This window comes from Thunnus thynnus, chromosome 19 (assembly GCF_963924715.1).
Source record: "Thunnus thynnus chromosome 19, fThuThy2.1, whole genome shotgun sequence".
Classification (NCBI taxonomy): Eukaryota; Metazoa; Chordata; class Actinopteri; order Scombriformes; family Scombridae; genus Thunnus; species Thunnus thynnus.
In genome coordinates this window covers 18,517,132-18,531,636 of record NC_089535.1, presented here as the reverse complement: position 1 = coordinate 18,531,636, position 14,505 = coordinate 18,517,132, and the positions used below count along the sequence as shown (strand labels likewise).

At 39.0% G+C, this 14,505-nt stretch overlaps 1 protein-coding gene across 2 annotated transcripts in view; it reads left to right on the top strand.

Annotated features, from left to right (window-relative positions):
• The window catches only part of si:dkey-112m2.1 (transmembrane protein 132C), a 177,485-nt gene extending 163,507 nt beyond the window's left edge, over positions 1-13,978 (top strand). For both annotated transcript variants that reach the window (XM_067574594.1, XM_067574595.1), the window contains exons 7-10: positions 778-986; positions 3,935-4,244; positions 10,831-11,022; positions 11,595-13,978. In XM_067574594.1, the coding sequence (XP_067430695.1) occupies positions 778-986; positions 3,935-4,244; positions 10,831-11,022; positions 11,595-12,677 (1,794 nt within the window). In that variant the 3' untranslated portion in view covers positions 12,678-13,978. The remainder of the gene's footprint in view (positions 1-777; positions 987-3,934; positions 4,245-10,830; positions 11,023-11,594) is intronic.
• The last annotated feature ends 527 nt before the right edge of the window (positions 13,979-14,505 follow it).

Genomic DNA, 14,505 nt, shown 5'->3' with positions numbered 1-14,505 from the left:
GACTGGTTTGTTATAAAGACGCAATTGTCAGTATTGTGGACATAAATTGAAATTACCAGTTGTGTCAGTCAAGCTCCTGATGGTATTTGAGATTGAAATGAATTGAAACGCACGTGATTACAAACAAAATTCAATGACAGATTGTTTAATAGATTCTGTCCTCATACTTGCACGAGGAATGGAGAAAAAAAATGTTTGATGAGGAGATTCTGGTGTTTTGAAGATAATGACAGACACTTTTGATGTTCCTGCTGTATTATTTCTCTGTGTTGAAGTAACATCTGAGGAAACTTGGTTACTGATTGGAGCTGTACTTTATCTAGCCAATCACAGTACAGCTTGAGCTAGTGTTTTGTTCTCTGTTTGGATGAAACAGGTTTGTGTCTTTTTCAGCTCCATCTGTTAAGTTGGACTAAAGTCATATTAGTTTCACACATATTATCCTGCATGCACACACACACATACACACACACACACACACACACCGCACACACACAAACAACTGAGCAGACCTGACGCTTGAGGTGTCATTGAAGCAATGCCAACTCTTTCCACCCTCCAGCATCTCAGAAGAGGCTGTTGACTGAAAAACTTCCAACTGGACAAAAGAACCTAAGAAAATCATCTACAAATGAACCATGATAAAATATAGAAACATTTCTTTTATATGACATCGTATAAAGAATTTAAATACTTAGCCATCAGCTCCAAATTCTTTCTTTGTCTCTTTGTGTCTCACTCTGTCATTGCTCTTATTTTTGTCTTGTTTCATTCCAGGTGTCAGAGAGATGTGACTATGTGTATGTCAATGGAAAAGAGACAAGAGGAAAGAGCAGGGTGATGCTCAACTTTACCTATAGTTTCCTGAGCGCCCAGCTGGAGATGAGTGTATGGATGCCCCGCCTGCCCTTGCTTATCGACGTGGCAGACCCAGAGCTCAGCCAGATCAAGGGTTGGAGGGTCCCCGTTACTACTGGAAACAGAAGGTAAGCCTGTTGCTCCAGCTTTCTGTACGTCCAAACTTAGCCTAGTTACAATGGAAGTGTTTATTAAGTGAAGATTTACGCATCACTAAATTAAAATCGGTTGCACCATATAAACTAGTTCTTACGTAGAATTAGTTGTTACCAAAACGAAATGTTCACTTGCTAGTATCTGACCCATTTAGAGTGAAGAGTAAAAGAGATACATTTGCATAAATTTAGCAGAGCTAACGAGCTAAAGAAAGGTGACTGGATCGGTCCACGCCTTCTAGAATACACACTGAAGCATCAGTGTGTAAGCAGCATGTTACTGTTGTAGCTGCATTGGACTTGTCTCCCAAAAGGTAGTTATACTGGATAAGAAATTCGTAATAATTTTGAGTTTTGACAAAATTCCCAAGGCTGAAAAGGGACACAGTGCACGATGATCTGTGCGGCGCATTGTGAGTTGTTCAAGATAGTTCTAATAAAAATATTTAAATTTCTTCTAACATGAATAATGCTGATTAAAAAAAGAAATAACCCTATTAAAATTGAAATAGATGATCAGTGAAGCACACTGACTAATTTACATTTAATAATGGCTAATATAATTATTATTTATGATGATCATACAGACAATAACTATGGTGAAGACATGAAGCACTGAAACACTGGTGTGTTTGTAATAGAAATCGAATTAAACTGTTCCATGTGTGCCAGTGTTTACTCCCTTTTATCAGAGACAGGATATTATATTCATGCACAATTAATACTATGAAATGAAAACAGTAATTACATGACGTAACAGTTGACACATGCACCCTCTTTGTTGGTGGTGAACTCAATATGCTGAATGTAAACATTGCTGGGACTGACGTTTTAGGTTGTGTGCTGTGAAATTATATTTCAAGGGAAACTACTGAGATTTAATCTTCATTTTCCCACCATGTGTCCACTGTTATATGCTCGAGATGTTACTTTTTCTGCTGGTTGTGAATATGCGAGATGTGATTTTCAGTAGGCTCAACCCCAATTAGCACAAACAGCATGTGTTTTAAATATAACCCATATAATAACTTTCATATGCATGGAACATCTGTACAGAAAATACAGTCGTTCAAGTGTCATTTCCCATCGACATACATCCCACAGGGTGGCACTCTAACACAAATACCCCCTGCTTTCCTTGCCTGATCACATCAGCCATGTCTGTTTGGTACATTACTGCATGAAGAATGCATGATATGTGAAGTTTATGTACATATTTGTAAGAAAAAACAAATATGCACATAAACAAAACAAAGCTTCAACTTATTCACATTCACACAAGCACATAAGCCACCTCATTACACTCGCGACACCTTGGCTGACCTGTCACTCACTGCTACAAACATGACCTGACCTCATGTTTCTGTTGCCAGCCACAAATGTCACCTTGGTTTAGATTGCCGTCCCTTCACTGATGTGGAATAAGGGACAGGGAGGGGATGGCGAAGGGAGGTTAGGAACTAAGCCAAGCCACTGGGCCACAGCATGTTAACCTGTCAGCCCGTTTTTCTGCCTGACCGGCCATGCCTCATTAAACCTAATGGAAACTGTCACTGTCACTCCCCCCCCGGCCACCTGACTGGTAGACAGAGACAGATGCAGGCAGAGCTCGGGGAAAAAAAAGAGTATGAGAATAAAAGGTGAGAGTGAGAGAGTTGAAAAATAGATTACAGGAAAGTCAAGTTCGAAATTGATATGAAAAATATAGAGCGAGAGCCTGACTTGTGGTGTGTGTGAGAGAGAAAGAGAAAACAAAATGACAATGCACAAGACAAACATACCTATATCCAGTGATAGAGAGTGATGGAAGATGAAGAGTGGATAGATAAGAGTTATGTATACGCCTAATAGCAATAGCAATGTTTCTCTTCAGCTTCAATATGGTTGACTCTTTGGAGCAGATCCGTGTCCCAGGGCCACATTTCACCCGTCATTGCAGCTCCCACAGCTCAGCCTCAGAACAAAAAATACAATATGTTGTTGTTTAGTATGATGTATTATATAAGCCAAGGGCGCACTTTGTGTCTACAAGCTCTTTTAATGTGTTTTTGGAAAGAACTGGAACCCTACAACTTTTGAGAAGTAAAGTGAATTCCAATTAATCATGAAGTATGACAGACTGCTTGGAAAACACAACACAGTAGAGCAGAATAGAATCAACTAGATCTTTAATGCAGCCAATTAGTATATCATAATTTAGTGTTCCAGAAACATTTTTAATGTTATAAAGTACAATAAAAGAGTAGAAGTTGTATCAAACATCTGGGTGCCACATTAATTTAGCCTTTGAGACTCTATTTTATCTCCAGTCTAATGTGGGTCTGTTATTGTGATAAAGGGCTATATAGACTTTAACAGGAGGAATAGAAAAGAGCAAATGTTTCACAAAATCTCGCGCCTGGGTTTGCAAACATTCATTTGTTATGAAACGTATCTACTGAGATGGCTATATCTGCAAAGTGTATGCCTTGGGCCAAATAAATGGCAGACATACAGCAAAATGTCATTTGCCCTTTTAAAGAAAATGAGAAAGCAAGCAAGGCAGCAGTTTGTCTCTGCAAGCTGTTTTTAATGGATTTTTGAAAACACTGGAAGCCGATGACTTTCGGGAGGTCGGGAAAACCTGCAGCAGAGCAGACAATGGAAGCTTTGACTGCAGTAAATACATCAGAGGGTTTAGACTTTATGGGCATTAATGGTGATAAGAAAAAAAAATGAATTACATTGAATTGTGATAGGAAAAAGTTGAGGTGTTCACCTTCAAAGTATCTTTTTACTCCAGAGGACTTCTCTAAAAACAAAGATCTTAGTACTTTTTGCCACAGACCTGAAGTATACCTATGCTATCTACTCCTCACATAAGTAAATTATCTGCACTTTATTCCTATTGCTCATCTGCTCCTCTTTTCCTATTACTTTAGGTATGAGAGGGTCACTGATGACAAGGGCAGTGATGATGCAGCAGAGGAGAGAACAGAGAACGCCTGTGTGGCCCAGTATCAGAGCACCAGCCTGCGTGTCCTCACGCACTTTGTGGCAGATAATGGAGAAGTCAGAGGTGCTGTGGAGGAGGACAGACTAGGCCAGCAGAACTTCCTGCTTGGTAGTGACTGGCAGGTGGAGGTGACACAACTGGTCAAGGATTCTCTGAGGGTGGAGGACCCAAAGGTTGCCCAGCTGCTGGAGGGCCAAATCCTAGTAGGACTGAGCGCTGGAACCACCAAACTACAGGTGTGTGCATTTTGTGTGTGATTTAGTCATTTCATAATCAAACTGCATTACAATTTTATATTCACTTCATTATGCACTCTGACATCATGCTCATGTTAGCCGTTTTCTGTTTGGGACGCGGGTTTATTTTGCTCCATCCAATCAGTAGTGACTGACATATGTGTCCCGTAAGCATAATTTTCAGTCGGCACAGAAGTTGTGGTAGCTCGTCATGTCAATCAAAGAAATATGCTGATTTAAAAGTTGTTATTTTTGTGACTTTGAACAACCTGCAAGGCTGCATATCAACAGTGCTTGTTGCCATTTTTGTTGCAATTTTTCTGTCACCAGTCTTCTGACTGACACTGGAAGATGACATCCTCATTCTTAATCCTGCCCATAAAACTCTGATTGGCTTATTTGTTTGTCCAACAGTGAGAAAACAGCCATCAGTGAGCACAACATCAGATTTGAATTGCTGAAAAAGTCAGTGATTGAGAGGCTGGAACCAGTTTTAGGAAAGATAAAGTAAAGTCTCACAGAAATATATGTATCACAATATACTCATTTTTCTGTTGAGAAATATTTACCTCGCAATGTTAAATGAGCAGAGAGGAGAGTGAAAGGATTTAAAGCTCCACAAATCAATATTTTCTATACCAGCCTGTTAGCCTGTTTTAGCTCATTGTTTTGGTTTTGCGAGTTGCAAATTCCACTCTCAGCAACCCCATTTCCTGCATCCACAAGCATCTGTTTTCAGTTCTGGTAAACCTACATGTACGCTGCACCAAACAGCAGACAGACAAAGTTTACAAGCATATAAAAGGCAGCCAGAAACATGACTCTAAATGCATGCTAATGTTGCTCTGTGTCTGCTTGATGCCTAAATGGATAATCCTTTGCAAACATCAGTCAGAATTACTATGTAAACTTTGTTTTTTCAGGTTGTTGTTGAAGGGTTTTTTGCCTCTAAGTGGCCATAAAAAGGAATATTAATGTGTATTAATATTAACATAGTAAGTAGTTAACATTTGTAGACAGTAAAACTAGAAAAATATACAAAGAACAAGGTTGGTGGTGAGTGATAGAGAATGTGGATTAGAATAGAACTGGTTTGGCAGTGGAAAGGGAAGGAGTTGCACAAATCAACTGCATTGATTGTAGCATGGCACAAACACTTAAGCCTATCATGCGCTGACAGAGCAACATGCCTCCATGGCACGTCTAATAAAAGCTTGAACCTCTGTGGTCTCCCTGTGTCTCACTCTCTTTCCTTCACACACACACACACATGCAAACACTCAGAATCCTGTTTATCTAATACTGCCACCAGGTCCTTGCTTGGTGTGACATGAGTGCCCGCTACCACTGTAAATCAGCATCAATCTGGCATTTACAAGATAGCACAACATGGAACAACACACTGTTGAAACAGTGGACTGGAATCATAATTCTCTTCTCTTTATTTATCAGTTGAAGAGCTGTGCAGGAGAGATTGTGTGTGTGATAGAGTGCTGCTTCACTGTTTGGCAGGACATGGTTTAAATAGAGGAAGTGACAGGAGAGATGTTAGATCGCCTTGCGTTAAGTTTCATTTTGATGAAATGGAAAATAGAGAAAATGAAAATGTTTGTGCAGCCATTTGTGATCATTTTACTTCAAATTTATCATCTGGCAGAATTCTGTCCTCCTGATCTGTACAGACTTCACACAGTGGCATAAAGGGTAAAGGGCTCTTTCAACCATAAACTCAATTCAGTTCAAAACACTTTATTTTTCCCCGAGGGGCAATTTGCAGAGGCACGTAGAGTAGCACAGTCAACAAGCAACACAATACAGGAAAATAATATATATATATATATATATATATATATATATATATATATATATATATTCCATTGTGTACACATTGTGATGATAATGATAAGAGAATGATAATATATGTGCAATAAAGAATATAGAGCAGTATAATGCTGTACACATAATGATAATAATGATAATGATGTGAGAATAATAATAGTGCAATTAGTATTAATATAAATTAGTGTGATTTCTATCAATATATAATAATAGTATATCAATATTAGTGCAATAAAAGTGTAAGGCAATATAATGCAGCACAATGCTGCATCAAAACTGTAGCTCAAATAGACACACTGGAAACACAAACAAACACCAGCGAAACCACACGCAGTATACACATTTGGGAAAACCTCACACACTGCAGCTTGAACACCTGATATGAATCCAGCCCTGACTATGATGTAAAATATCAGTTTATGCCAATTCACTAGTGTACTGTGTGCATGATAGCACTACTGGGGGTGGGATCAAAATTACAGGATAACAAGCAGAGTAATGCTGTGCAAAACAGCAGCTCTGCAACAAAATAGTTAATTTGTAATGCATCTAATGATCAATTTTCATGGGTCAGAAAGGTTTTGACTGAGTACATTTTTAAGCCGTAGTGTAAGGTAATTTTGAGGCCATAGTTTGTGGAGTTATATTGGATTACATTACTATATTGGCCTATATACGCAAGAAAAAAAAAGATTTTGTATTTTGAGAGATATTTATATACACACATACACACCATCATGCCGACATCATTACAAACATCTGACAACAGTGGACACAACAATCGACACCTGATCAAGATTAGCTCATTATCAATGCCTGAAGCATTGCAAGTCCCAAACAGAGTTCCCACAACAATGTATGTCCAAAGACTGTCCCAATAATTTATTAATATAATGTTGCAAAATATATACAATGAGAAAGAGAAATATGGCAAAATAAAAAATGCACCAAAAATAAGTTCTTGGTGCAATGAAATCATATCTAGTTTAATACTGTGTAGTGTACTTAATTGAAAGTAGCAATTTAAATAGCCATCGCAATAATTTGATATTTTCCTCAATTGTTCAGCCCTAGTACATAAAGTACATACAGTATATATACACTGTATGTGAAAAATATGCTTTTAATACACAATTATAATTTAAATTACCTATAATAAGTGAGGGTATCTCCCCCTTGAAATGCTAATGATGTAACTGAACATAAAGGTTAATTCTCCATTGAATGCAATCATGATTTGCTGGGTAATGTTTCAACTATATAAATCAACAATTTGTACTCAAAATGTCAGTTATGTTTTCAGTCTAGTCTTTGGTGTGGTGCTCCGGTGGTGTGTGGAAAGGTTTAATCATTCTGAATGAAAACATGCTCTTGATTTGAGACAAAGCTTTTGGGCTTAATCCAGAGAAATCACGTAAACACTTAGTGAAATAAACGTACAAAGCAACGCATGAAATCAGCTCAATGAACCACTGGTGTTACGTGTTCGAGTGGCTTACCTAATTTTCCTAAAATGTACCCAACCCATTTTAATATTGCTATTTCTTGTGACCTTTATTCACCTAGTATTTCATTCATGGTTGTTGTGAAGAAAAACTACATTCCTCCCTTGATTGGCTCCTTCTTAGCAACTCAGCCACACAGTTAAAACATACAGCAATATCCATACAGGTATAGTTTGGTCTTCCAGCCACATATGTGCTGGGAATTTTCCAGGATCTGACTACAATAATCAGCAAAGCACAAATGATGTGTAAGAAGAAATATTCATTTTTTTTCCAATATTTGTTCTCCTAAAATATCTTTTTATCCAAAGTCTGTGAAACAAAAGAAATGAAATATTGAAAGAAGAAAGACTGTATTTTATTTGTTCTTCCAAAATATATTGAGTATTATTTGTATTTGGGAACCCATTAGGAAAATACTATATAGCCAAAGTCTTATAAAACCAGGCTGGTATTTTTGAATATTTTATCCCCATAAATCACAGATTCCTTACATGTCTATGTAACATTTTCCAAAGCAAAGAACTGAGTAGATACTGAATGTATGGTATCTTCCTACCTGCCTATAGCAACCAGTGGTTTCCATTCCTTTACTGTCAGTCTATAGGTACTCTGCCACTATGAATATATCTTTTTGTTGAGCGCTTATGGAGTTCAAACTGTGGACTGATTTCAACAGTCTACTGCTTATTTATTTTGTGTTCCTGTGCTGGTGAAAGGCTTCAAAATCTGAGATGAGAGATGGCTGCCGAACAGCACTGCATTCATGAGAAAGGCTGTCAGAAGGTCAAACCCTGAAGGCCCACAATAAGCAAATATATACATTGTGAAAAGGATAATGTGAACTTGAGAACTCTTTCATTTAAAAAAAAAACAGAATAAGCCCAGTCTCTGTCTTTTTTCCTCAATCTCTGTCAGTCATCCAAGAAAAACTGTGCTAATATATGTCAGGGCTTCTTTAGGCCTTAACTACATACTGCATTAAGTGTTTTATTTTGATCCAACTGTTAAAAAATATGATTGAGGACTTGGATTTGAAATTTAAATGGAAGCCAAGAATTTCAAAAGGCCACTGGAGGTATTAGAAGGTCTCATAGTGGACATAAAACTAGTAATTCCATCAATAATATACTGGGCTGCAAGTTCAATGGTGTATCGGGAGTAAGGAATGAATCCTTTAAGCATGGTCTTTCTGACATGTTATGAATAGACTTTCATGCAAAACACATTTTGCTATTAACCTTTGTTAAAGCATCAGAATGATGAGTCATAGAGGCATGGTCTTGGCTACACTCAATTTTATGTAATATTGTTGGTTGCACCTGAGTAGATCCATGAGCAAATGGGATTTTCTGGGGTCAGGTAGTGAGAGTCTTCTAAGATTTGGACAGAAGTCATACAAGACAAGACTCAGACAGCTTTGAATAGAAAGGAGGAGCCTGGAAGGGTTCCTTAATTGCTCCCTGAGGGTGGAAGGAAGCAACTCGTAAACTGAGGAAGTGGTGTGAAGAAGGGACTAGATGTGTCTAGAAGTTTGTTGGATCTCACAACTATCGATGTAGGCCAAAGGTGGGACCTGCAATCTCTGTAATAGGTTGGAGGAGAGACACGACATCTCTATGTAGTCAGGGTTAGGTTGAGGGGGGTGTTGAGGGAGACAAAAAAATGTTCCCGGCATCTTGTGGTTCTGCAAGGGATTTATAGATTGCACATCCTGGCTTCTTTAGAAGAGAAAGATACAGTGCATTGTTCTCATAGTTGGCAGTTGGGCAGCTTCTTCTGCTAGGAAAAGACAATGATGATGCATGACTTCTTGAACTTTACACTTATGTAAACATTTACTTGCTTACATTTCAGTAGCTTACATTCCTAGTTAGTAAATCATGTACAGCAGCATCTTTTGATTTCAGATTTATTTGATTTTAATACAAGGTAGACAGTATTTACTCACTTATATAATAATGCAAATCAAAACATCCAAAGGTGGAGGCCGAGCGAGTATGTTGGTGCTAGTTTTAGAATACCCTTTGGGTGCCTGAAGTGCATCTGCCAACTTTAATTGCCAACTGTTTGCAGCCAGACTCTAACATAATTCAATCTCAACCAGTGATTTTGCCCATAAATCATTTCTAACAAGTCAGGATCTGAGAGTTTTCAGATGAACAACATTTTGTTATTTTGCTTTCCAATTACGTGTATAAATGACTTCAGATTTCAAGGCAATCTGTGCGCACTCTTATGTTTTGGTGTTAATATATCAGCTTCACAATCACTACTAGTCTGCCTTTTTAACCTTCACCCTCAGCTAAGAGGTAGGATTAAACCATATTTCCTATCTTTTGACACCACACTGATTTTAGCTGTGTTTATCATACATCGGTATCACATGGAGTAAAATGGGAAATGAAAAGAGGTCAACCAAAGGGAAGAAAACAGGAAAGGGGTCGGTACAAATGAGGCAGTGATCCATGTTGACAGTTCATTATGGCTGGTAAGTGTGGTTGTGCGGGGGCGGCTGGAGGAGAAACTGGAGCCCTAATTGGAGGGGATTGGAGGGATTCTCATCTCATAACAATATCACAACTATTTACATGCTTCCCCTCACCTCTGGCAACTCACAGAGGTTGGTTGGGTGGATATAATATGTTTTCCTGTGTGGTTACAAGCTTTTCTAGATGATAGTTTGTGTTTGTTTATAGTATAATCACATTGTTCCTTTATCTAGTTAGAGATTTATGTGCTTTCCATTACTTAATATGAGAGTTTAGAATACAGAAGCCAAAAAGTATTTTTTTTGTTTCATTTACATACAATTCTATTGACCCAGCACCAAAACAAGATTAGTTATAAAGTGAAATATGACAGAGGGCAAATGTATCTTTGTGTTTTCTTTTAGACATTTTATAGTACTCAACTATAAGGTGACACTCCATTTAAGCTGTAGGAGTTATCTGTGCATCACCATGTGTTTTGATACCAGTTTATCTTTGTTTTGCCAATTACTGAAACCCAGTGAGTGTGACTAAGTTCAAAGAATCACAAAGGCCTTTCTTGACAAAACTCAATTTAGAGTGCAGGCTTCGTCTTGCAGGGCTCCGGGCTTGGACATCTTATCATCTACAGTGACACCATTGTCAACAACAGCCACTAGCGAATTAGCTCTTCCTCTTCATTCGCAATAACAGTGTCATCTTGGATCTTAATGGACTACCATGAGTAGCAAGTATTTGTGTGTGTTGCAGGTGCTGTCCCCTCTGACATCATTGGTCCTGGCTGAGAGGAGCATCAGGGTGGTGGATGATAAAGTGAGTGTGACAGAGCTGGGGGTGCAGTTGGTATCTGGACTCTCTCTGTCCCTGCAGCTAAGCCCAGGGAGCAACAGGGCCATCGTCGCCACTGCAACCACACAGGAAGTCATTGAATCGCTCAAACAGGTACAAAGTCCAAAACATCCAAATATCTTGCAGCATATTACATTATCAACCATTCTTTAAGCTGGTATGAGAGAGAGAGAGAGAGAAAGTCTTATTTTTAATGTATTAGCACAGTACTGTGCATTGTGTTTGGCTTACAAGTTCAGGGTTGGATCAGGGTTATTATGGAGTCTATGATATTCATTGTAATTTTTCTTTTTATAATTAATTCAGTCTTGATATAGTGAAGCCATCTCTTTGATTTGCATATACAACCACTGAACAGCTCTGTTATTCCTGTAATTATAATTTCAAATGGAAGAAGGCTACTGTCTTTTCCCTTGGAGAGAAAAGAATATTTGTCTTTCAAGAGAATAGTCTCATATCCACTCTATCCAATTGTCTCCTTTCTACTGTAATTAAGGCTCACTTTTGCCTGCGCCATGTTCCTCTGTTTTATTTTCCAGTCATTTTTATGCATTAGTAAGAAATGTGCAGATTACTGTTTTTGGAGTTATTTTCAGGGTTGTTTGCATACTGGGTTACTTCTGTTGTATACTGATTTCTGTTTGTCTGTTTGTCTATCTTCTTAGGAGTCCCTCATCAGTGCTTGGCTCCAGTTCAGCGACGGCTCCATGACTCCCCTAGACAACTACAATCCTGCCCATTTTACTCTGTCAGCCACCTCTTTGGATGAGCAGGTGGTGGCGGTGCAGCGCAGTGCAGCATGGAAGTGGCCCATCATTGTTTCAAAGGGAGAAGGTCAGGGTTTGCTTGTGCGTGTTGAAATGAGCCCGTCAGAGGTGTGCCAAAAGGGAAAACGGCACACTGTCTTAGCCACTGGAATGGCAAACATACAGGTACGGTTTGGTCAGCCAGAGGAGCAATACAGACAACCAGGAGACCGGCGAACACGGCCTGATCCACCTTATTATGGTGGATCTATCTCTGATATGGAAACTGGGTTAATCAACCGTGGAGCCACTACCATCAGGGGCCATGTCCCAGTGAGGCCTAATGGGGGCCGTCTATCAGCAGACAGCGGGGCGAGGGTCCCAAGCGAATTCTCTGAATATCCAGACCAGGCTGAGCTGCCTCGGAGCCGCAGCACTGATGAGGACTTGTTGCCATCCCGAAGAGGCTTGACAGACCTGGAGATTGGTATGTATGCACTGCTGGGAGTCTTCTGTCTGGCTATCCTGGTTTTTCTCATTAACTGCATCTCTTACGCATACAAGTACCGCAGCAAACACCTGTCCTTGGAGGCCCCGGAGGCAATGCCCCATGCTCACGACTGGGTTTGGCTTGGCCAAGAGGAGGGCCTATGTCTGCAGCAACAGCAGCAGGACGAGCTGGGCGGTACGCTTGAGGAGGGTAGTCAACTATTAAATGGAGGCATCCAGCGTGGTAGCACTGGTGTGGGAGGATGTAGCTCAACTGGGAGGGATCACAGGAATGAGTCGCTTAACTCACCCACCACAAAGAGGAAGAGGGTGAAGTTCACCACCTTTTCCAATGTCAAGTCCAGTAATGGATGTCCTGTTCTCAGCCCATTAGCACTAGTGCAGACCAGTGAGATAAAATGGGTATGTCCGGACATTGAGCTCGGGGACTCAAAGGATCTTAGGAACTACATGGAAAAGCTGAATGAGAATGCAATTAAGAACATTGCATAGGGAGTACTGGGTGTTTTCAACGAACTAAAGAGAAACTCACCTGAATGCCTTCAGAATAAGGAGGGAATGAGGGTTGGAGGGAGGCAATGAAAGAGGAAAAGAATAAGGGGTGCAGGAAACAGACTTGGGCTGTTGTTAAACTGTACCTCACCATCACAACTGGATAATGCATTCAGTCTATTGTTTTTCATGACAGTACTCAAAAAACGGTCAAGGAACGAACTACGAGAAATAATTTGCCATGACACCACAGCATAGTTATAAAGGGGGAAATGTGAACTTGATATTGTTGCTTAACTTAAATGTATGTTCTTTGTCTTCAACTGAGGATCAGTTTTATATTCTATGCGCCATGTACTTTGTTTTATGTTTTCTTTTTGAATCATCATGTTTTAATGTCGTATTTGTTGTACCTTTTGCGCTTTGTCGCTTTTTTTTAATAGTTGCTGTATGCCGCAAGTCAGCAATTATAGATTCTAGGAGAGAAGAGCTGAAAGCAATTTTGTATTGTACGTATATATATGCAGAGTTTGATTTGGAGGTATTATATGTATAGTAACATTTTGTAAGGTGCCGTTTGATTTTGTTCTGTTTTTGTTTTTTTTTTGTCTCCAGAAACCAGATCCATGCATGATGTTATTAAAGAGGAGGCATGTGTGTTTGATCTGGTACCTAAAATGAAAGTGTATAGATAATGAATACCAATACCTCTGGAGACATGTCAGTTTAGTATTATTGCATTCATTCTATGTGGAATTGAGTTTTAGGTTGGTTTCAGTATGTTGATATTGGTTTTCAAAGTTTTGTCAGACCCTTCATTTTCCCTTCTTATGTTAATATTATTTATACAACCCCTGTGATTCAGTTGCATACTTAACATAAAGTAGACTTTTTACACTACTTTAAATCCAAACAGTCTGATATTATCACTCAACACAAAAATACTGATAACCATCAAGAGTATCAATAGACAATCACATATTAAATAATATATGACTCAACCCTTTCCTTTATAATGTTCCACAAAACTCTGTCCAGTTTACAGTTTGTATGGCCTGAATTAAGTGGAGATCAGTAAACACACTTCATTTCTTAAACTACTGTATATGACATTTTGGATCCCAGAGAAAAAAAAAAAAAAAAGAGTCATGATAGTGAATGAACAGATGATCGCGGACTGTGAAATCTGACCTGTTTACACCTTTTGTCATATGTCAATATTGGTCAAGTCCATCCTTTTCTATCTCTGTTTTAAATTGGCTGCTGGACTAATTAAAACTGAAGTTGACTCTTCTCCATCATGCTGCTGTGTGATTCATTGGTCTGGTTGTTATATTGTATCCTCAGTCTGTCTAGTTTTACGCATCTTACTGGTTTATGTGAGCACACAGACTGGTTTCATCCAATGTCAAAATGAAGTGCCTATTGTTGTTGACGGTCAGTGCAGCTGCCAGCTGAAGCAGGAGAGATAAGTTGTCTTGTGTCTATCATCCCACCTCTTTTAACTACCAGCACATTTCTCTACTAAATGTGTGTGTTTAGTATTTATCTGCAAAAGACAAAAAGGGTAAAGGATATATATATATATATATATATATATATATATATATATATATCAATCATGGCAGCACAAGAACAGGCACTCAGTACAAGATCAATAGAGGTGGGGATCTACCACAAGAGACAGGACCCCAGGTGCAGGCTGTGCAAAGATGCTCCTGAGACAGTTCAGCACATAATAGCAGGGTGTAAGATGAAGGCAGGAACAGCGTACATGGAATGCCATAACCTAGTGGCTGGCATAGTGTACAGGAACATCTGCACTGAG